The sequence below is a fragment of the Callospermophilus lateralis genome, chromosome 19, assembly GCF_048772815.1.
Source record: "Callospermophilus lateralis isolate mCalLat2 chromosome 19, mCalLat2.hap1, whole genome shotgun sequence".
NCBI lineage: Eukaryota > Metazoa > Chordata > Mammalia > Rodentia > Sciuridae > Callospermophilus > Callospermophilus lateralis.
In genome coordinates this window covers 23,502,315-23,523,259 of record NC_135323.1, presented here as the reverse complement: position 1 = coordinate 23,523,259, position 20,945 = coordinate 23,502,315, and the positions used below count along the sequence as shown (strand labels likewise).

At 59.3% G+C, this 20,945-nt stretch overlaps 1 protein-coding gene across 1 annotated transcript in view; it reads right to left on the bottom strand.

Moving 5' to 3' along the window:
* Window positions 1–4,165: 4,165 nt before the first annotated feature.
* The window catches only part of Caln1 (calneuron 1), a 331,295-nt gene continuing 314,515 nt past the window's right edge, over window positions 4,166–20,945 (bottom strand). The window contains exons 5-6 of the mRNA XM_076840164.2: window positions 12,820–12,976; window positions 4,166–4,293 (exon numbers count right to left, since the gene is read on the bottom strand). Coding sequence (XP_076696279.1) covers window positions 4,166–4,293; window positions 12,820–12,976 — 285 coding nt within the window. The remainder of the gene's footprint in view (window positions 4,294–12,819; window positions 12,977–20,945) is intronic.

The window sequence follows — 20,945 nt, the reverse complement described above, 5'->3', positions numbered from 1 at the left end:
CACCACACCAGGGCCTCATACTAAAAGGACCCCCCTGGCAGGAGGGTCCAGACCCTCTCTGCATCTCAGGGGGCAGGGCAATGGCAACACGAGTACCAGGGCCTGCACAGCAACCCTGCGGTAGGGGGACCCAGTGTGGTTGAAGGGCTGTGGTCGGGAGGAGCGGTGCTCAGCAGCCTCTGAAGTTGGTGAGCCAGACATCAGCCCAAGAGGAGCCCCCCGCCAGGCAAGCAGCCACACAGTGCCAGGTCAGCCCAGCCTAGGGAGTGCCCTCGAGGGCCTCATGGCCACCCTCTGGCTGTGTCCTCATATGACCCCAGGGAGGCCTCTAGCTCAGGTTAAGAACAATGTGCAAAATTATCCTTGACTTATGACCTGAGTCTGCCTTGTGCCCAGCAGGAGGCATTTGGAATAAGATGACCTTCTCCTCTCCTGGCTCTCAGGGGAAGCATACCACACCACACCGTGACCCAGGGGAGGGGCGCTGGGAGGAGCACGCCTGTCAAAATGAGCTGCCCATCTTCCATGAGGTGCTTTGAACAAGGAGAGAGCATTCACCATGGGACATTGGAGACAGGAGCAGGTAAAAAGGAAGACGACCCCTCACGCACCACTTGGTCTCCGCCATGCAATACCCAGGAACCTCTGCGGCCCCTGGGCATGCCTGAGACCACACCTCCACCTCAGCTCACTCAAGTTCACATGTTCTGCCAGGAGAACTTTTCACCAGGCAAACAGATGCTTTTCAAGATTGGAGGCTTAAAATATTTTTTTTTCCTTCCAGATGATATTTTTGCCTGGATTTAGGGATTCTTGCTATGGGAGGCAGGGTGGAGGGGAGAGGTGGGGGAGGGGATACTGCCACCAACTTCCGGGTGGCTCCTTTTCTCCTGAGTAAATGGAAGAACAAGTCCAAACACAAGAGGAAAAGGCAGAGGAACCACCCAGATTCTTGGAGGGCAGTGTCCCCTCCCGGCAGGATAGGGGACACAAGGAGCCCAGGCTGCCATCAGGTGGAACACGAGTTCTTTAAGAAAACAGTCCCTATTTTTGTGTGCCATGGCAAACTCTGGGCTGAATGCAAGGGTTGCCATGGCGACACCCCTTTCCTTCTCCCTGGATGGTCACGTGGGACCCACACACATTCTGGAAGCCACTGCTAGCAGCTCCAATGCTGAGTCCTGTTGGGGGCTCTGTCTGCACCTGGAATGGTGAGAGACAGTTTCTTTGGGGGCTAGGGGACCAGGTCCACTTCTCTCTCTCTCAAAGGTAAAAAGCCTTCCTGATGGTCATCTGCATGGTGAGAGTGGGGGAGGACGGTCACCTGTTCTTGTAGCCAGCATGAGTCAAGCTGGGTTTGCCGAGCGTTCAGCCACCCGTGGCTACCAGCCCTGGTCCCTGAGTCCTACATCTCTTCTCCTACAGGGAATGTGCTCTTTCCTCTAGAGGAAGTTCCTGTAGAGGTCACCTCCAGTGGAGGCCCACAGGGCCCTCCTGGGGCATAGGGGACAGCACCTTCTGGAACCTTCAGCTGTGAACCCCATGGCCGCTGTGATGAGGAGGCTGACTAGCAGAGCCCTGGCACAGCCACTGTGTGAGCAGGGCTGGGAGTGGGGCCGCCTGGTAGTCCAGGTCTACCTAAGACAGACCGTCCAGGCAAAGCAGCGAGGGCTCAAGTCCTGGTGACAAACTCAGAGCCCCCAGAGTCTAAGGAATGCTGATTAGCTCAGGAGGCTTCCACACACAGCAGCCCTCAGCCCGGTGCCGCGAGCTAGGGTGACCTCCAGGAGGTCAGAAGAACGCTGGCTTCCCTCCCTCCCTCCCCATGGCAACACCCAACAGGACTCGCGCTCCTGGATTCTCTCTGGCTGGATTCCAGACCCCGAGAGTGAGCAAGGGGTCCTTTAAGGGGAAGGTTGCTCGGGCTCTGCAGGGAACAGGCGCTGGTGCCCCCCAGAGCAGCTCTAGATCCCCGTCCTGTACCGCAGCTCACCTCCTGCCAAAAAATCAAACCCGGCCTCCCTTGAGGTCGACACTCTCCAGGGGAGGCAGGACCTGCTGCGTGCCACCTAGCCACCCAGCCTCGGAGGCCGCCATGCAACCCCTTCTCACGGGGTAGGGTCCTCAGAGGACCATCCCTGGGTTCCTACCTAGTCTAGCCTCTGTTCCCAGAAGGGTGTGGTTTAGGGCTTCAAGATCAGCAAAAGAAAGGGAAAGGTGTCCCTACCAGACCTGCAGTGCCCTCCTGCCCATGCCCAGCTGGGGAGGGGAGTGCCCTGGGAAGGAGCTATGGAGGAAGTTGGATCAGCTTCAGCATTTGGACCTGTGGTATCCTAAGGGGACTGCAGTCCTCAGCCAAAGGGAGGGACAGAAAGGCAGGGGTGCTGTGGGCATGGGGCGGGGCTTGGCAGGGCAGTGGCAAGCAGGCTGCTGCCCTTGGCCCGGCCTGGATGTGCCAGATACCAGGGAGTTTGACGAGGACGTCACCCCCTGGGCTCCTGGGAGCTTAGATTTGCTCCCTCTTTCTATGGCTCAAACCCTAGTGTGACTTGTGCTCATTGTGAATGTGCAGCTCTCCGCGGTGCGAGGGTTTCTACAGCCACCCCACGGTGCAGAGCTGAGTCGGACGAAGACCCTAGTGGAGACCGTGGGTGCTCCACATCTAAGAAGGCAGCAGGGAGAAAGCAGAGGGAAGGCCCGGGGGGACACGGGCGGCACCACAGCACCCACCCCTGCCTTGGGAGAGGAGACACCCCGCCCCAGTCCTGGAGGGAAAGGGACAGGAGCTGGTGCCCTGGAGCCAGACAATTGCATTACAGAGATACAGACCTGAGCCGGAAACATACACAGGGACAGCACGTCCAGGGCCACTGGCCACTCTGACCCCAAGCTGGAGCTGACAGAGGCGGCTGGGAAGGTGCTCACCTGACCATTGGGGTCAGGTCCCTTCCCAGCAGAAGTGCTCTGCAGGCAGGAGTGAATGCCTGCTGCAGTGGCCAAGCGCACCGACGTGTTCATGTGAATCAGTTGCGAGTCTGAAAGCCAGGATGTCCATGGCTCCCTCTGCCCATCATCCTGCTTAGGATCAGATTTCTCTTCTTTAGCTGGGGAAGACTTAATGAAGCAAGTTGAAGATGAGGACGGGAAAGATGCAGGTGACCTGAACCTACAGAGGGGTCTAGCCTGGGAACCTGGAGGGGCTGCTACGCCAGACACCGAGGGTGGGGGCTGCGAGGCCTCTGCACCAGTCTTGTCTCTCCCCTCCGGCTGTTGGCCTTGCCCCTGCCAAGAAACAGGGGTGAGTGTGGGGGGGAGGATGCGATTACGTGGACAAGGGGCCAGGAGAGTCTTGCACGGGAAGCAGCCGTCCCTGTCCACACGTCCGGGTATTTAGATGCCCGTGATTTGTGGTTCTTTTTCTCTAAGGACAGCACAGGTGGCAAAGCTGGGATCAGGGCTCTCTGCAGATTCCAAAATGCTGGTGCGGGGTGGGCTCTAGGAACAGAAGGCCAAGTGCCACGGAAACCGATGAGAGCGCCCAGCTCTCCCCACGTCCTGTAGGAAAGGCAGTAGGAACGGAAGCAGGGGGGTGCAGCGGCGGCAGCCAGGGCTGCACCCTGTCAATGGCTTTCCCCTCACGCCTTGGGGGGTCTCCACGGGTGGAGAGAGGAACCAGGGCAAGGTGGAAAGTCCCCTCTTCTGTAGCAACCCAGAAGGCAGCCTCCTGGGGCTGAGGGTCCACCTCAGCCCAAGGCTCTGGGCCCTGGGTTGAAAGAAGGGGGTGTGGATGGAGGTGACCGTGGCTCGCGCCTCTCTCCTCTAGCTCTTGCCGCCACCGTTACACCTGGATGGCCACTGGAATTCCGAGACGGGAATGAAGTTTATCTCCAGAGTCACTACTGGCGGTTGAAGCAATAACTCGGAACTCCTGGCTATTTATTGCATTAGGAAACAAAACCATTAAAGCGTTGAAGACAGCCCTTGTGTGTCCCTGCCAAGGAGATGGAGTGGGTTTGCAATCCCGGTTGCCCTGCAACCTGGGGCTCTTTCCTGAAGGGTACCATCAATGCATCGGCCACAGGTCCAGATCTGCGGAGCGCAGGAAGAGTCCGCCCGCGGGCATGCACATGCGCGGTGAGCTGGCGGCAGGAAGGCTGGCGGGAGGCTACTCCATGCCGCTCCGGAGGATCTGATTGGCTGCGATCAGCATGACGCTGATGATGAAGGCCATGGCGAAGGCGCAGATGAGGCTCTTCCGGACGCAGGTCTGCCGGTTCTGTTTCTGGGAGTGCACTGTTTGGGGTGGGGGTGGGGGTGGAGGTAAAGGACGTGGAAGCAGGGGTCGGGAGGAGAGAGAAGAGAGAGGGACACAGTGAGACCACAGCCCAGCCTGCTGCAGGGTGAGGCTGCTCAGGCCGAGTGGGCACTGCTCATGGCCCCTGTCGGGACTGAACACCTGGCAAAGGTGGGGAAAGGTGAACCTCTCCAACAGGAGCCCTGAGTGACGTTTTCGGAGCAAGGGACAAGCACAGATAAATGCAGCTGGAGTGACTTTGTAAGTGGCACCACCAGCCACCTGCATTTCTGTGGCTGACAGGAGGGGTGAGGTGGCAATGCCTCACTGTACCTGTGTCCTGGCTGGGAGCAACTCACCTTCCTGGAATTGCCCCAGGGTGGTCCCTGGTCAAAATGACACCCAGCCATTCTGACATTACTTTAGGTGCCTCTAGAGCCAGGCTCCTGGGCCAGCAGCAGCCCGCCCCAGCAGAAGCTTATTTAAAAAGCAGATCCCTGGCCAGGCCCACTCCAGATCTGCTGACCCACGCTCCGGGGGTGGATCCCAGTGATCTGTATGACAAGCCTGGGTCCTGCCCAGGCCTGAGCAGTGGTGACAACACTCTTCTTCTCCAGCGTGAAGACAGGGAGGCACAAGCCCTCTCAATTTTTGGAAGCAAGGGGTCCACCATAGCCTGTGGCCCCCGGTCTGACCAGGCCTGAGCTTGGACTGAGCTTGGCCTGACCTTGATTTGCTCTCTTCCGCTTCATCTTTCTGACAGGCTGGGCCTTGTACCACCATTTATTTTTACAAGGCTCATGTGAAATCATTTGTAGGTCTCATCAAAGCATTCATTACAGTGGGTGACTAATGTGGGCCAGAAACAGGGCCATGGAAATAACCAGAAGGCACAGTGGCCGTGGGAGGAGGAGGGCTCTGCCAGGTGCCATGCTACCCCAGAAGGGCTTCTGGTCCCTCCACGTCCCCCACTCCTGGCCCTAGCTCTGCTCTCCAGTGGTGTCCTACGTGATTGACACCCCACGCCCCGGGGCAGGCAGGAAGCCCTCTCCACCAAGCTGCCCCTGGCCCAGCGAACAGCACCCGCTGGGCCCCACGTCAGTGGGATTCTCAGTCGGTGGCAGAATGGCCTCCCCAGGTCTCAGGGACGGAGGCGGGAGTAGGTGTTTTAAAGAGCTCTCTGGGTGATCAGGCAACTTCTTCAGTCTCGCTTCAGTGGGCCTGGGTGGACCTTGAGCTGCTGGGGAAAAGAGTGTGTGTGGGTGGGTGTCGGTGCACCCGCGCTTGTGGTTCTTAGGGAGGACGGGTCTCCCATCCAGCTGTTGAAGACTGGCAAAGAAACGCCAAGCGGCTCCACACGCCTTTCAAGAGCACACAGAGCCTTCCATCCCAGGTCCCTCTTCTCCCTGCCCGCAAGTGGCCTCTCCAAATGCTGGAAATAACAGGTAGGAGGGAGGAAGATGGCCAGGCTTCTAAGGGCAGGAGAAGAGGTCAGGGCTGTCAAGGGGTCTCCAAACACCACCTCAGTGGAGAAGGCTCCTCCTGGCCTCACGGAGAGCCAGGCCCAGCTGAGCTCTGGCACCCCCGCCACGTCGGCTTCGTCCCTGCTGGTGCCTCCAGCCCTCCTGGTCCCTCTGATCCACTGGACTGTGCTTCCCTTGGGTGATTTCAAGTATTTTGAGGCTCAGTGCTCGACTCGCTAATGGATCCTGGATCTTACATTCTTAGCTGAAGGAAGACCATTTCCTTGGCTCGGAGAAGGCCTCTCCCAGGATCAGGAAAGTACAAAAAAGACACCAGCTCTTAGGAGGCAGAGGGGAGATGGTGTTTCAGAAGGAAGGGATGAAGCGGAAAGCGAGGTGAGGGTGTGGAGGTGGCGCATCTCAACACTTTCCAAGGACTGGCTGAGTATCCTGGGCACTCGCCTGCACGGAAACGCTTCTGTGCTACCCGGTCCGTCCCCAGGGCTGGCGGAAAGCTCTCAGAAGAGGACCATGTGCTGGGCCGAGGGAGAAAGTCTTTGCTGAAGGCCTTCTTTGTGAAGGACACTCAGGAAACAAGGTCACAGGCAACAGGATTAGACCCAGGAGAGTGGCTCCAACTTTGATCTGAAAATCCTTCAAAGCAGCCGGAGAGCCCAGATAAAGGAGGGAGGAGGAGCTCGAGAGTCTGCAGCAGTCCAGCGGGCAGAGGGGGCCCTGGCTCATCCCTGGCCACGGGGGCTCTGAGGCAGACCCTAGCATGAGCCTGTAGTTCAGACGTTGCCTCAAGGAGAAGGAGAATCCTTTTATGCTGAATTCTGGCATCTCCCCAAAGGACCTCAGAGCTGGGAGGAAACCCCATTCATGCTGCCTGCCCCAGCATGGTGCTCCCCTGTGATGGTGCTCCCCCGTGATGGTGCTCCCCGTGATGGTGCTCCCCCGTGATGGTGCTCCCCCGTGATGGTGCTCCCCTCGTTATGATGCTCCCACCCCCTGTATGACCTCGAGCCACTCCTCTCCCTAGGCCTCGGTTTCCTCCTCCGTGACACGGGGTTCAAAAACCCACCCTGCTGTGAAGGACCCGAGGTGGCTCTGAAGCACGCCAGGCCGGATGCAGGCTCACTCCCTCCTGCAAACCCGAGAGGCTCCCGATTCCTGCAGAACGCCCACCTCTGTGGGCTGGGTGCTGCGTTCTCTGTTTTTTGTTTGTTTGTTTTATGTGCAGTCGTGCTCAGAGGCAGAGGTCACGCACACTGGGCGTGTTGACCCCAGCTGACAGATGAGGAGCCTGGAGCTCCCAGAAGTGGCGGCCAAGGTTGCTCAGCAAATGATGAGGTGGTGAGAGCCCAGGTCTGCTCCGATGATTCCAATACCCAGACGTCTTGATGTGCTGCTTAGTAACAGAAAGTTCCGAGGAGGACACACTCCAGTCCCCAGCGTGGTTGGCAGCAGTAAGACCGTGCTGTCCATGTTCCTTGGTGATAACAAAGGCCCACTGCCTGCCATCCGGTACGTGCATTGCACTGTATTGTGGTTTATTTATTTACTTTTAGTGTCTGTTCTTTATTTCCCCAAGAAAGCCACAGGTCAGCCCGGGATGAGCTGTAAGTCCGAGACCTGGCTTCTTCGACAAGGGCCACTTGGGAGCCCTGAGCAAGAGCCCGAGCTTCTCTGAGCCTCAGTCTCTCTCTCTCTCTGTAAAAGGAGCTGATGATAACTGTTCTGGCCATCAAAAGATTTATTTCAACTATTTAATCCACACAGAAGCTGTGTGTTACCTTAGATTGCTGGAGAAAAGCTGGGCTTGGTCTTGCACCTGAGGGCTCGTGTTCTTCTCCTACTTAATCCATCCTGAGCTGCAGCTGGATGCAGCTTTCCAGAGCCTTGATCCACCCCATCCTGTGCTCCACACGGAGGGACACAGCTCCCTCCTGCCAGGGTCTCTGCTCTGCTCCCAACCCATCCAGTGCCCTCCCCAGCCATCCCTGTGCCAGAGGAGCAGGTCTCCTCAGGAGCCGGACACTATTCCCAAGCTCTGTCCCCTTCCTCTCTGCTAGAGGCGCCCTCTGACCCCTTCTCTCCTCAAGGTGCCACCTGGCCCTCACAGCGCCTTCTCCTCTCACTTTGTTTTACTGGGTGCTGGGAGGGAAGCCAGGGCTTCGCACATGCTGGGCACTCACTCACCACTGACCTACACTGCCGGCCGCTCCGTTTACTATCTGAATGGTGTAGCTCTGATTTATCCCTTAAGCTGAGACACAGCTCACATACCCTGAGTTCGCCCTTCAGGTGGACATGACCCAGGGCCGCTTCCACACTCTGCCAAGTCTGTATGCCCACAGCAGTGCCCAACCAAGGACATCTGGTCACCCTAAAGAGAAAACCCTCCACACCAGCACCCATTCCCCTCTCCCTGCCCTGCCCCAGCAACAGGTAACCCAGGCTCTGCCTCTGTGTCCCCACTGTCCCCCTGAGCCAGGTGACATGGGAGATGGCTTCTGTCCCTCAGCGAGGCTGCAGGTCCTCTCATGTCGCTCCTCCCCTCCTCCTTTCCTGTTTGCAGGGCTGGACCTCAACCCGGGCCTGGCGCAGGCTGGGCAGCGCTCCGCCCTGACCCACAGCCTGCCCTGGCGTTTCTGATTGCTGACAGACGATGCCTCACAGTGCCACAGACCACGTCCCTTCCACTCCTCAGCTCACTGGCATTTGGGCATCTCCATTTGGTCTGTTATGAGTGGGGCTGAGGCTGCTGTGAACGTCTGTGTTTTCACGTGGGTACGGGCTTTGGATTCTTGGGGGGACAAGCCTGGGTCACTTGGTAACTTGAGGCCTAGGCTTTGGAGGGTGGCTCCTTTCCAGAGCCTGCTGCAGCTTCCCATTGCTGGAGACCTGCTGTACACCTCTCCTCCCAGGAGGTACTGAGCGCTCCTTCCAGCACAGAATCGACACCGTGGAGCCTAGGAGGAAATGGGAATGGGGAGGCTGAGGCAGGAGGACAGAGAGGTGGTTGTCCTGTTTTTCAACGACTCCTGGGAACTTGCTAACGAGCTCCTTGCACCCACAGACACGGGCTGCGTTGGCAGGACCAGGGTTGCAAGCTCACAACAGACTGTCTTTCCCCTTCGTGTTGTAACAGCAATTCACACTGTTCCATTCGGCAAATGACAGGCAGAGGCTCTGGCTCTTCTCCTGGAGATGGTGGTCTGCACACCCTGCCCCTGACCCGCCAAGCCATCCCGGGCGCAATGGGGCTATGATCCCTCCCGCCTCAGTCTCTGTGTTTGGAAACAGGGCTGCGTGTCTTCAGAGGTGCTGGCTCCCAAGTGAGGCAGATTCGAATGACAGCAGCTGGTTCCAAGTCCTGCTGCAGATCCGCCGAAGGCTCGGGAATTAAAGAACCAAACAGCAGCAGCTCGGGGGACTCTTACAGTGAGCCAGAGCCACCAGGCCGGGGACTGGGCTGCTGTCATCCCTCCAGGGCTAGCATTGGATGAGTCCGGGCAGCCGGCCGTTTCCATGGACTGAAGCGGAACTAACAAAGAAATAAGGTGGAAAAGGAATTTTTTGTATCCTGAAGACATCAGAAGTGTTCAGATGCCAGTGTCCAGCAAAGTCCTGACGGTGGCCGTGGAGGGTGTGGCCCGTGAGGGAGGCCACAGGTGAGGTCCTGCGCTGTGCTGCCTCACTAAGAGGAAAGGGTCCTCGTCTGCGGGCAGGAGCGGCTCCTGCCTCCTCCCCTCCTCTCCGGCTGCACATCCACAGCTCCGAGGAGGCTGCGTGCCCACACTCCTGACCTCAGGGCAGCATTACCTGGCCTAGCTGGAGCCCTTCCCCAGCTGTGTGTTCATTCCACCAGTGACGAGAGCGAGGCTGTCAGCACTTATTCCGGTGCCCGACTCCGGGAAGGGAGGGTGCGGGGATCCTCCAGGCCAGTCCTCCATGCAGGGCCCGAGTCGGCCAGCTCTGCTTTTGCACCTTTATTAAACACACGCCCAGCCTCTCCCCAGGGTCTTGGAATTGCTTTATTCCTCAGAAAATGCCTGCAAGGTGCTGGTCAGTGTCCCCCAGGGAGGAAAGTTCCCCTTTGTCGGAAGTCCCAGACCCTTCGGAAACTGTCCCCTGTCTCTGTGGCCACTGGCCTCAGCTGGGCATCAAGCTCCTCCGACCCCCAGGGAGACGGGCTTGGTTTCAGGAACTTCACAGCCTGGCACACTGAGGGCATACGGTGAGGGTGACACATGGTGCCCTTTTCCTTTGGCTGGACGTGAGATCCCTGCCATTCCTGGCCAGGTGACAGGAGGTCTTGCCACCCAGGAGTGTGACTGAGCTGAAGACCTTGATCCAGGAGCCTTATTCTTTCTGACCTTCCATGGAGCCTGGATGCTTTGGTGTCTGGATCGTCACCGCTGTCCAGGCTTTGCATGAGAGGTGAAGTGACATTCCAGGGCCCCCGGGCGGTGGCACTGAGTGGGAAGGGCCCCCGGCTGGAGCTCTCCTGGGCCAGGCTTCTCATGCATTGTGGGGGTGCTGGGTGGTGCGGGCAGCTCGGCCTGTCTCCCTCTCACAGAAACTATTTATTCCTGGTTGATGGCTTTGTTTTCAGAATGTCTAGAAGAATCTGACAGCTGGTATTCCATTTAGGGACGGCACCAAGAGGGCTCACATGCACACGCACGGGTGGCACTTCAGCCCAACTGCCAGACGTCACCCCATTCACTGGCTGTGAAACCCAAACTGAGCAGGATGAGGACCTGCCACCTGCGTGGGGACGCCAAGGGGCTTGAGCCCCAGCAAATGACCTGTGACGGTGACCGAGCCAGGGGGCTGTGCTGGGGGACCTGCTTCACATCCCCCACCTGTCTGACTCTGAGGAAAGGCTCCACCCTCCGCCACCTGCTCCCCATCTGTAGCCCTGGGGGCGGAGCCCACGCCACGGCAGCTGAGGGTCTCAGTGAGGTTGCGGCTGAGGTGGTGGCCCAAGACTCCCAGCTGGGCAGGGGCAAGAGAGGGCAGGATGACTGACAGCCTGGGAGGCCCCAGGGGACGAGGGCAGCGCAGATCAGGCCTGGATAGGAGCGTGGGAGGGTGCACATGCCCAGGAGCCTGCTGTGGACACAGGTGTGGAAGCAGGACAGAGGCAGGGAGGCCCAGGCTAGCCACAGGTCTCCCACTGCCTCCTCTGTCTAAGGTGCGGGGGGCCACAGGACTGGGCTCAGCCCTTCTAGACACCTCTGCCTAAAGGGCAGATGTAAGGGCCTTGCGTGTGGGGAGGCCCTCGGGCCCTAACTGGGCGCCCGTGACTCCAGCCTGTGACTGAGAGATTCTGTTGTACTTGGTGGGGGTGGGCTCTGGGCAGGGACCCCGGGCCTCACACGCACTAGGCAAGCTGACCACTGAGCCATGCCCACTCCAGAAGGTTCCTACCCTAAACACAAACCAGGAGGCAGTTGAAGCCCGGCAGTGCTGACATCATGTTTTTAAAACATTCCTTGATGTGAAGACACGCCACAGTGGCCCTGGAGGTCAGGTGGGAAGCTACTAGCAAAATGGGGTCTTTCACTGCATGAGACAAAGGCGGTCTAACCAGCCAGTGTGTGCCTGGCACTGCATGCGCCCCTCCAAGGGCAGCTCTGGCCGGTGCCCTGTGTGCTAGACACTGACCAGACCACAGGGCTGCCGTAGGAAGCCCCCTCCGCTGGGCACTTAGTCCACATGGTAAGAAGGCTCTGCTTGGAGTGTAGGTGGCTCTCCTGGGTGGTCTGGCCTTCCCCAGGTCACCAGGGCCACGGCGTCTCCCAGAGCCAAACCCTGACCCACACACAAAGGTTCTGTGGAAAAGAGACGCCCAGAAATGCCCCTTCTGTCCATCTGGAGAGTGTCCCTCACTGTGGGGGCTGGAGCCCCAGATGCTCCCATCCTGGGAACCCAGAGTCCCTTGGGAGCCAGGTGGACGGGGGGGGCACAGCGTAACCCTGTGCTCCCCATCGACCCTCCCTCCATCCTCCCTGAAGGTCTGCCCGGGTGGTGTTGGCGGGGTAGCCCCGTGACCTTCATGGTGGTGCCCTGTAGGATGTGTGTGACCCCAACCCCAAACATCATGGCTGCTGCAGCCCAGCTGTCACAGAAGGGAAACCGAGGCAGCCGCTGGGCCTCAGCTGGACTTAGATCATAGATCTGAATGCCTTAGGAGAGGTGTTGCTCCCCGCTGGGCCAGCCCAGCCTGAGCTGCCGGCCACAGTGCCTGGCCGTCTCTATGGCAGCATCAAGACCAGATGGCCAGTCTCACTCTGGTGTCCATGGGACAGCTGACCAGCTGTGGACACTGACATGTTCAAGCATTCAGTCATCTGTTAAGGGATTTGAATCCAATTAATTTTTCTCCCTGTCCCTTGAGGCTGCGGCACAGGTGGGATTTTCAGACGTGGGGAGAGGAAGTGCTCAGCTGGTTGGAGATAAGGGGGGCTTTTTCTTTTCCCGTTAGTTTTCTTTCATGAGCCCAAGAAAAACAGCCCATGGGAGCTTGGGCCTCTTTTTGGACTTCCACAGAGGCCCATTTCTCCCGTGGCCACTCACAGCTCATGAAACACTGTCCTTGGGCTCTTGTTTGGTCCGTGCTCTGGGGAAGCAGGTTTCCATCCCCAGGGATCCCATGAAGTAGGTGTCACTATCCTGAGTCACAGACTAGGACACAGAGGGGGCACGCCCCTCGCCAAGGTCACACCATTAGCCAGCGCCTTGGTCCTCGGTTGCCGACCTCCATAGCGAGCTCTTGCCGCCGCCCCATGCAAAGGCCACAGAGCCACCTGGCCTCGCTGACTCGGCCAGACAAGGGCAGACAGGGTCAAGGGGACTTCTGCAAAAGTGAAGAGTTTGGGGAAAACGAACAGAATGACCCAAGGCTCCTGAATCTTTGCAAAGACCTTTAGCACAGTCCTTTAGCACAGGGCTGTAGTGCCCGCCGGCCTCGGCCCGGAGGCTGCGGCGCTGAGAAGCACCTGCAGGCGCTGGCCCACCCAGGGGGACGGAGCAGGGGCAGGCGCCTACCTCCCTCGAACTCCGTCTGGCAGTTCCCCGAGGTCTCGTTGAGGCTCTCCTCCTCGTTGATGATGATGCTCTCGATGTCCTTCATGGTCAGGTGGTCCCGGAAGGCGTGGTAGAGAATGTGCTTCAGCTCCTCCAGCGTGACCCTCTGCATGTCGAACTGCGGGGAGAGAGAGAGCGTGAGGTCCGGGCCGGCGGGACAGGCTGGGCACGGCGGGCGAGCCCTGGGCTCCCTGGGGAAGACCCCGCCGTCTCCTCAGGTCATCAGCTGGGCAGCGTCCCATCCTGCTCGGCTCGAAGCATAAGTGACCTCACAGGGCCTTACTGAGCTGCAGGGAGTGGACACGTCCGTCCTCTCAAGCTAGACTCCTGGAGTGAAGCGCCCCCTGTGGCTGGCTCCCTGCCCGCCAGCCACTGCGGCCAATTCCGCGTCTCTGTGCTTTAGAACTGTCACACTCCAGGCAAGGCGTGTGCCTCCCAAACCTACTGTCGTCCAAGAAAGCAGCACATCCCGCCTTCCTTGAGTCTGCCGAGTCTGGTGTGGACTGTCCCCCAGGGTCACGTGTGGCAGGGTAGAGGTGGGGCCAGCCAGTTCTTACAGGGCCAGGGCATGGCCAGGAGGTGCCCCCCCCAGAGCCCCTGTGTTCAGGCAGAAGACTCCGGAGGTGAAATGACTGGTTAGCGCGAGCTGTGACCTCAGCAGTCCGTCCGAGGGTGGACTGACCGCTGGTAACTGTGGGCAGGGCATGGCTGGAGAGGGGGGTCCCTGGGGGTGTGCTCTGCAAGGGTGCATTTCCCTGTGGTCCCTGCCTGTTTCCTGGCCACCACGGGCTGAGCTGCTGTCCTCCACTGCGCCCTTCCACCATGATGGGCCCAGAGCTGCGGAGTCGCCCACCATGGTCTAAATCTCTGGAATTGTGACCCAAAATAGCCGTTTCCCCCTCTGAGCTGCTCCTGCCAGGTATTTTGGTTGCAGTGATGAAAACCTGATGGACCCAATAAGATGTCAAAGAGGAGCAGAACTGACCCGTCACCCCGACTTCCTGTCTCTCCATGTGATCTCTCTGCGCACCCCGGCCATCGTGATGACATCTGCCAGGAGGCGTTTGCCACAGTGGAGTAGACACTGGCACCATCCGTTCCCAGCCCCAGAACCATAAGCCAAATAAACCTCTTTTCTTTACAAATTACCCAGCCTCAGGTATTTTGTTATAGCAATGGAAAATGGACTATTATAGTACCTAAGTATGGATCTTGTTGCAACGTTCTTATCTGATAAAACGCAAGTTCACAGCCGTGATCATGAGGAAGGACCTCCCCAAAAAGGGGAGGTGCAGAATTCCCTGTCAGGTCCTGTGCCTCTCAGTGAGAGAATCATGCTTTCCCTCCGTATTTATATCAAGTTTGTCATGTCACTTTATCAGCCAACAAAGTGTGAGTAGAAGTCCCATAAGTCACATGTAATTAAAAGGTTTAAGGCCATTGTGTGGTTCTATTATTTGTTCTCTCTCTGATATGAGAACAACAGGCCCAGACAGGGCTGTTCCTTCTTTTGGGGTCTCAGAATGGGGCTAAAGACGTGCAGCTGTCCCATAAAGAAGTCCCAACATGCAGAAGAAGTGCCCTTGGGGGCTGTTTTCTAGTTCAGCACCCCTTGGCCCTTCGTTGATCTAGGTCAACCATCCAGAACCCGGCGTCCAGAAGGGACAGGTGTCCACATCAAAAACACTAAAGATAAAGCACTGGTCCTGGCCAGGCAGCTGGAAGGGAGGGCACTTGCTGTCCCGGCCACCCACAGCCGTAGCCACTCAACACGCACACAGATGTGCACGGATGACCTCAAGGGTGAAGACGTGAAATGAGCTGTGCTCGAGGTGAGCAGCTTGGGGGAACAGCATGCTCTACACGCAGTTAGACTGGCTGCAACCTGGGCTTCTGATTGCACGCACTATGAGACAGAGCGGCTGGTGTGTAAACCAGGAGTCAGAGCCCCGGGTGTCCTGGTCTTGCAGGGTTGGAAGAAGCTAGTGCTTTTCATCTTTAGCTAGTAAGAGAGAGAACTGAGAGAGTCTTTAATAAGAAAACAGGCAGATTTGACAAATCCAAGTGTTTTCTGTCCAAGCCTCGGAATGTGTGAAGTGGCTCCTGAGTCTGGAGAGAGGCCTTCAGATAATCGAGGATGCGGCTCAGCCTCAGCTGATGGGAGCTGTCAGAAACCCAGCCTGGACCTCGGAACAGCTGTGGGTGGGGCACCCACGTGATCCTCGCCTTCCAAACCTGCAGCCCAGGCCGCGTCACGAGGAGCGCTCCACAGGCCCCAGGAGGGCACCTTCAGATGACCACGAGGAGGTGGACGGAAAGTTTGGCCCCACAGAGGACGAGGCGGGGACCCTGGGGCAGGACAAGGGCACCGCAGACCTCAGGGAGGCAGGGGTGGGATCCACGGGGAAGCCCCTCCCCCAGGTGCTCGGCTGCCAGTGCCCCCCACTCTGTGCTTGCTGGAGGGGAACGGGCTTGTGGTCACCTGGGCCCTGCCCCCGGCCACACGTGGACAGGGTGGGGCCACCTGTCCTTCCAGTGCACCTGTCTCTAGGTGGGGAGGAGCCACGGCTGCTCTGGTGTCCACCGTGACCCTCTGGGCCCTGGTCCTGAGATCTGGGCTTGGACGGGGCTCGGTGTCACCTCCCGAGAGAGGACCGTGTGCCTGTGCCTGCAGGGGGCTGCGGGGACGTGCTGTGGTTTGACTTGCTCTGTACCCTGGAGGTTCCTGTGCTGGAAGCTTGGTCCCCAGTGCGGCACGTGGAGAGGTGGGGTCTCACGCAGGTACCCAGGACAGGAGAGCAGAGCAGGTGGGTCTGAAGCAAGGCCCCCAGTGCCCGCCCTCTATTGCGTCAGCCAGATCCCCTTGCATCTCTCCGCCATGTGGTGACCCAGCCAAGGGAGCCCTCACCAGAGGCTGAGCAGACGAGGTGTCCTGGTGTTGGACTTCCAGCCTACAAAACCGTGAGCGGAATAGGCCTCTTTTCCTAATAAGAAGCCAGACTCAGGTATTTTGTTATAGCAATAGAAACAGGGAACAGACAGGAGCAGGAGTGTGGACTGCAGCAGGCTCAGTCTCTTCAATGGCCACCTCCTGCCCTGTGACAGGACTCGCTCTTCCTGCCCACTGATATGGGGCTTCAGCCATGAGGTGTGACTGCAAGAGATCTGTGGACGAGGGAAGTCCCCGGAGCACCTCCAGGCTAGTGTACATCCTGCCGTTTCCTCTTCTTCTGCCACAAAATAGTTAAACCAAACAGAGAATGTCCCTTCCTCCTAGTGCGCAGGACAGGAGAGGACCGCAGCCACTCCACAGGGCATTGATCTGAGTGAGAACAAGCCCTGGTTCTCAGCTGCTAAGACAGGGGTGGGAGACGTGGCCAAGGGCGAATGCAGACTCAATGTTCCAAGTCAGTCTGGACCACGGCGAAGGAAGGTTCTAGACGTTCTTGTTCCTCTCTTTGAGCAATGCTTGCCTTGCTTTTCTTTTTTGTACCTGGGATTGAACTCAGGGGCACTGGACCACCTAGCCCCATCCCCGGCCCCAGTTTTGTATTTGACTTAGAGACAGGGTCTCACTGAGCTGCTCAGTGCCTTGCTTGTGCTGAGGCTGGCTTTCAACTCTGTCCTCCTGCCTCAGCCTCCCCAGCTGCTGGGATCACAGGTGTGCGCCACCGTGCCCGGCTGGTAATGCTGTTTCAAGTTTGGGGCATGAAGCTTATTTTGTCTTTTGGGTGCCACAGGGACCCCCACAGGATCTTCAGCAGAGAACTCACTTGGTTCAGTCTGGGAACACTTGTCCTTGGCTGACAGAAAGATAAAGATGTCCAGAGAGGAGCAGCTGAAGGGCCTGGGTACAGCCCACGGGGGGCTCTGGGCCTCGAGAGCCCCGGGGAGAGGTGGCTCGCTCAGAGTGGAGGGTGAGGAGCCGGCGTCCTGCACGGCCCCTGGGCTTTGGGAACAGGATTGGAAAGAAGGAGGTGCTTGTTTCCAGGGACAGCCATGCAGACACCCAGGACACAGAAGGAGGTTCTGAGTGGGCTGGTGACTCGGGCCTTCACGCTCTCTGCATACAGATGACCATAAAGGTCACCAGGAAGAACGATGGCCTCAGGATGTGGAGCACAAAAACCCCAAGGGAGGACATCAGAGGACATCAAGACCCGCGGGCAGCACGGACGGCCGGCGGGCAGGACTCCACCTGGGCGCGGCCAGCCACTGAGGACCTGTGAGTGCTTCCTTAAGGCCTGTCTTTGCACCGCGTGGCTCGCCTTTTTCTGGTGACTCTTCTGCTAACGCCCGTCTCTGTGTGCGTCAGAGCTTGTCTCTCACTGAGGAAGAGCGGGGTGTCTGAAGACCGGATTTTCACGTACCATCAGACACGGGCCTGGCTGGGTTCTTGCTTTTTGTTGGGTCCGTGACGCCATCGACGTCAGGTTCCTGGGATTCTCTGGTGCGGTGCCCGCCTCCCCGTCCAACTTCACGGCTCTCAGGCCTGTTCCTCCCCGTCCACCTTTGTTCTGGACTTTCCAGGGTCCCCTCATGGAAGGAAACACGTGACTCTGGCCCTCGTTGGCTGATTTTGCTTCACGAGACGCCTCCTTCCCCCGTGTTCCTGTGGACGCCGTGACCGTTCTTGCTGGTGGGCGAATGGGCTTATTCCTGCTGTCCACTCTGCGAATTTCCCTGGCCTTTGGTGTGAAGCATTCATGGCTGTCCTCATTCCGACTAAGCTGCAGGATCTCTTTCCATTCATTAGATGCTTTTCCAAGCCACCATTTCTTAAATGACTGAATTAGGGAAGACCCAATTGCCCCCCACCGCCCCCGTCTCCCCGTGTGTGATGGAAAGTTCCGCACCATGTCCCCCCACCTCTCACCCCCACGCTCTTCCCTTTGCAAGTTTAGGTTGAGATTTTTCACGACACCTTTTCTGCTCTCTGTATCTCTTTCTAGAACAGCACCTGGTTGCTGCATTCCGTTTGTTTTGTCCCCACTTTGCCACCGCGGCGGCTGCCTCGTTAGATTTCATTGATTTCTGTGCTCACTTCCATTCCCCGTGATGTCCCCGCGCTGTGTGCCTACCTGTCATCGGCTTCTCTGCTGGGGATCTAAGACAGAGGTGATGGTGACACACTCGTGAACGTGACACCTTGAGAGTTCTTGTGACCTTAATGACGCCTCTTCTGCCTTCTCCCACGGCCGACAACTCCGCTTGACGCAGAATTCTGGAAATCGCCCCTGGAGCCTGCAGAGGGTTTCTCTGGCCCCTTCTGGGCTGGCCAGTCCCTTCTTCGGCACTCGCAGGGTGATTTCCCTACTCCTGGGGTCTTAAAGAAGCCCCCTGTGCCACATCCCGGCTGGGGTGTAGGGTGGGCCTTCCGTTCTACGCCGCGTCCCTCTCTGCCGCCGAGGCCTCCTGGAGACGGCCGTGTCTGGCTCCTTCTCTCCCCTGGGCCATCTCCGCGGCACCGTCACAGACTAAAACATGGAGAGTGCCCACAGCGCCCTCCCCAGCGGTCACTCTCAGGACCCCCGCAGCCTGTCCCCTGGCCTTCCCCTCGGGCTGTGCCGGCTTCTGGTGAGCCCAGTGCCATCGGTGTTTCTGCTTCCTCAGACACGGAGGGGCACTGCGAATGGAAGGAGGCCAAGGGAGGGTGGTGGCCAGCGTGGGCTCCTGGCTGTCGGCTGCCGAGGGTCACCGGCCTGTTCCTCTTCTGAGCGGCTGTGTCTGGAGAGCAGGTGGAGCCGTGGCGGGGAGCAGGAGGACGCCCCGCTGTCCGGGCCCCTCTGTCCTAGTCTGACCGCGGACGGGGAGAGCCTGGATCGACTGCAGGCTGGTCCCTCCCGGCTCACCTCCCTCTGCCAGGCCAGGGGACCTTTCTGGGGACAGCGTTGGTGCCCTGATCTCCTGGTGTCTGCTGCTAGGACGCTCCGCTGCACCTCCCGCTGTGAGTGCCCCCTGCCCGCCGTGTGGGTTGGCCCTGCTCACAGGCGAGCAGCCCCCAGCAGGGCAGCTCTCACCTTACCCAGGCCCGGCCCCGGGGACACGGACCGTGCCTGCTGAGAGAACAGGCCCCTCTGTCCCGGCCCAGGGTCCCCCCCTGCCCTGCCCCTGGCCCAGCCCTTCAGGAAGCCAGGAAGGGCCCTCTGCCATCAGGCTCCCCAGCGGCTTCTCCACCCTGGAAGGCGGGTAACTGACCTTGTTGCCCACTTTGGCAGGAACCTCGGGGACAGAAGTCCTGACAGGGCTGAACACCAGCCACTGAAGCAGAACTCTCCGCTGGCTTCTGGCGGCCCCCCGAGGCCACGGTCCCTCCCCTGACTCACCGGGAGACCTGCATGGCGGTGGGGCAGCAGCTCCCCTGACCAGGTTCTAGGTGGACCCAGACTCACGCCAGCCTTCCCAGAAGGTGTGCACTTAACAGCTGTCCCCGGGGAGAGGGGGCCCAGCAGCACTGGGACCTCACGGCCCTGCTCTTTCTCTGCCCGTCTACAGAAGGCACCGTCCACGAGAGTGGGTACTGTCGGGGAGATCAGCAGCCGGAACCTCTCACCTGGGAGCAGAAGTGGGCACAGCTCACCCCACAGCACGCCCTGCATGGGGCGGCCAGGCAGGGTCCCCTACACGGCCGAGTGACCCTCTGCGGGTCTCTGTAGCCTAGAGACAGACTCTAAGTGTGTCCCCAAGGGCTGAGCCAGGTCACAGGGTCTCCTTCCAGAGCCTTCCCTCCATCCTTGGCCCCCCTCACCCGGCCTCTTCCATGTAATAAGAAGCCCCCTCCCCAAATGGCGTGTCCAACGTCAGCCTGCCAGGGGGTGAAGAGCAGGAAGCCCCAGTGTACCCAGAGGGACTTCCGGAGTCTTCATTTCCCCCGACAGGGGAGGAAACGTGAGGTTGAAATGCAAGGTATTGGGAGACCCCTCCCCGCTTGGAACAGAGACAGAGGCCCCTGAGTCCACAGATACTGCTGGCCAGGTGAGTGGCACAAAGGAGCGGGAGGCTGGGGCAGAGCAGGAACAGCGGGCCGGGAGGTGGAGGGTCCACCTGGACCCACGCATCCCTCCCCATAGGCGTGGGGTCCTGGGGACAGGCAGAGAAGGGACATGCACCCCTTTACCCCTGCGAGGGAGGCTCCCCGCCCCAGCCCTGGGCTGCAGCCGCTGGAGTGCAGCAGCCGCGGCCGAGAGGGAGACCAGACCAAGATTGAGCACCTGTTTACTGCCACCGTCTGGGAGAAATTTTCCACTAGCTGCAAGACCCGTGGAGCACACGCGTGACTCCAGATCTGCGGCTGACGGGGAGGGCTCGGTCCTCCAGAGGGGACACGCCATCCGAGGGGAGGCACCTGCCCACCAAGGCCCCAGCAGGGAGCCCCCAGGGTCTGCTCTGGGACCTGAGGAGGCGCGGGTGCCTCCTCCACCTCTGCTCTCATTCTCTGCAGGCCTGGCTGGGCACGAGGTCACTGGGCTGGGGTCACTGTGGTGCCTGGGGACTCGGGGCTCTCGCGAGGCACAGCCCCGACACAAGCCAGCCTCGTGGAGATGCTCAGGAGGAGACGCTGGCCTCCTGCAGCCAGGGGAGGCAGCCAGGGTGCTTGTTCCCGCGGTGCAGCCAGAGTCCAAGGCAGCTTGACCACAGTCCCCACGGGCCACGACGCCAGGCCACTTCACGTAGCGTCCACACTCGGGCAGTGAAAGTAGCCTAGAGGTGACTTACAACACAAGGGGGACGGGCTTACACGCCATTTTGCATGAGGGACTTGAACAGCGGCAGATTTGGGTGTCCGTGAGGGATCCTGGGACCAAATCCGAGGACCCTAGGGGACAGCCGTGTGTACCGAGTGCCAGGCTCTGTTCTAGGCACTAGGGGTCCACGAGGGAATGAAACTGAAAAATCCTGTCCTCGTGAGGGCCACAGTGTGGCTGGAGCAGTCAGAAGGCGCGGAGGGAGCGTCAGGCGGTGAGACGTGGGGGTCAGGCAGCAGGAAGCAGGGCGGGTGGGGGTTGTAAATGAGGATGTGGGGGTGTCTCAGGGAGGTGGACCCGTGCGGACCCCCGGGGACAGATTCCAGGCACGGGGACTATCAA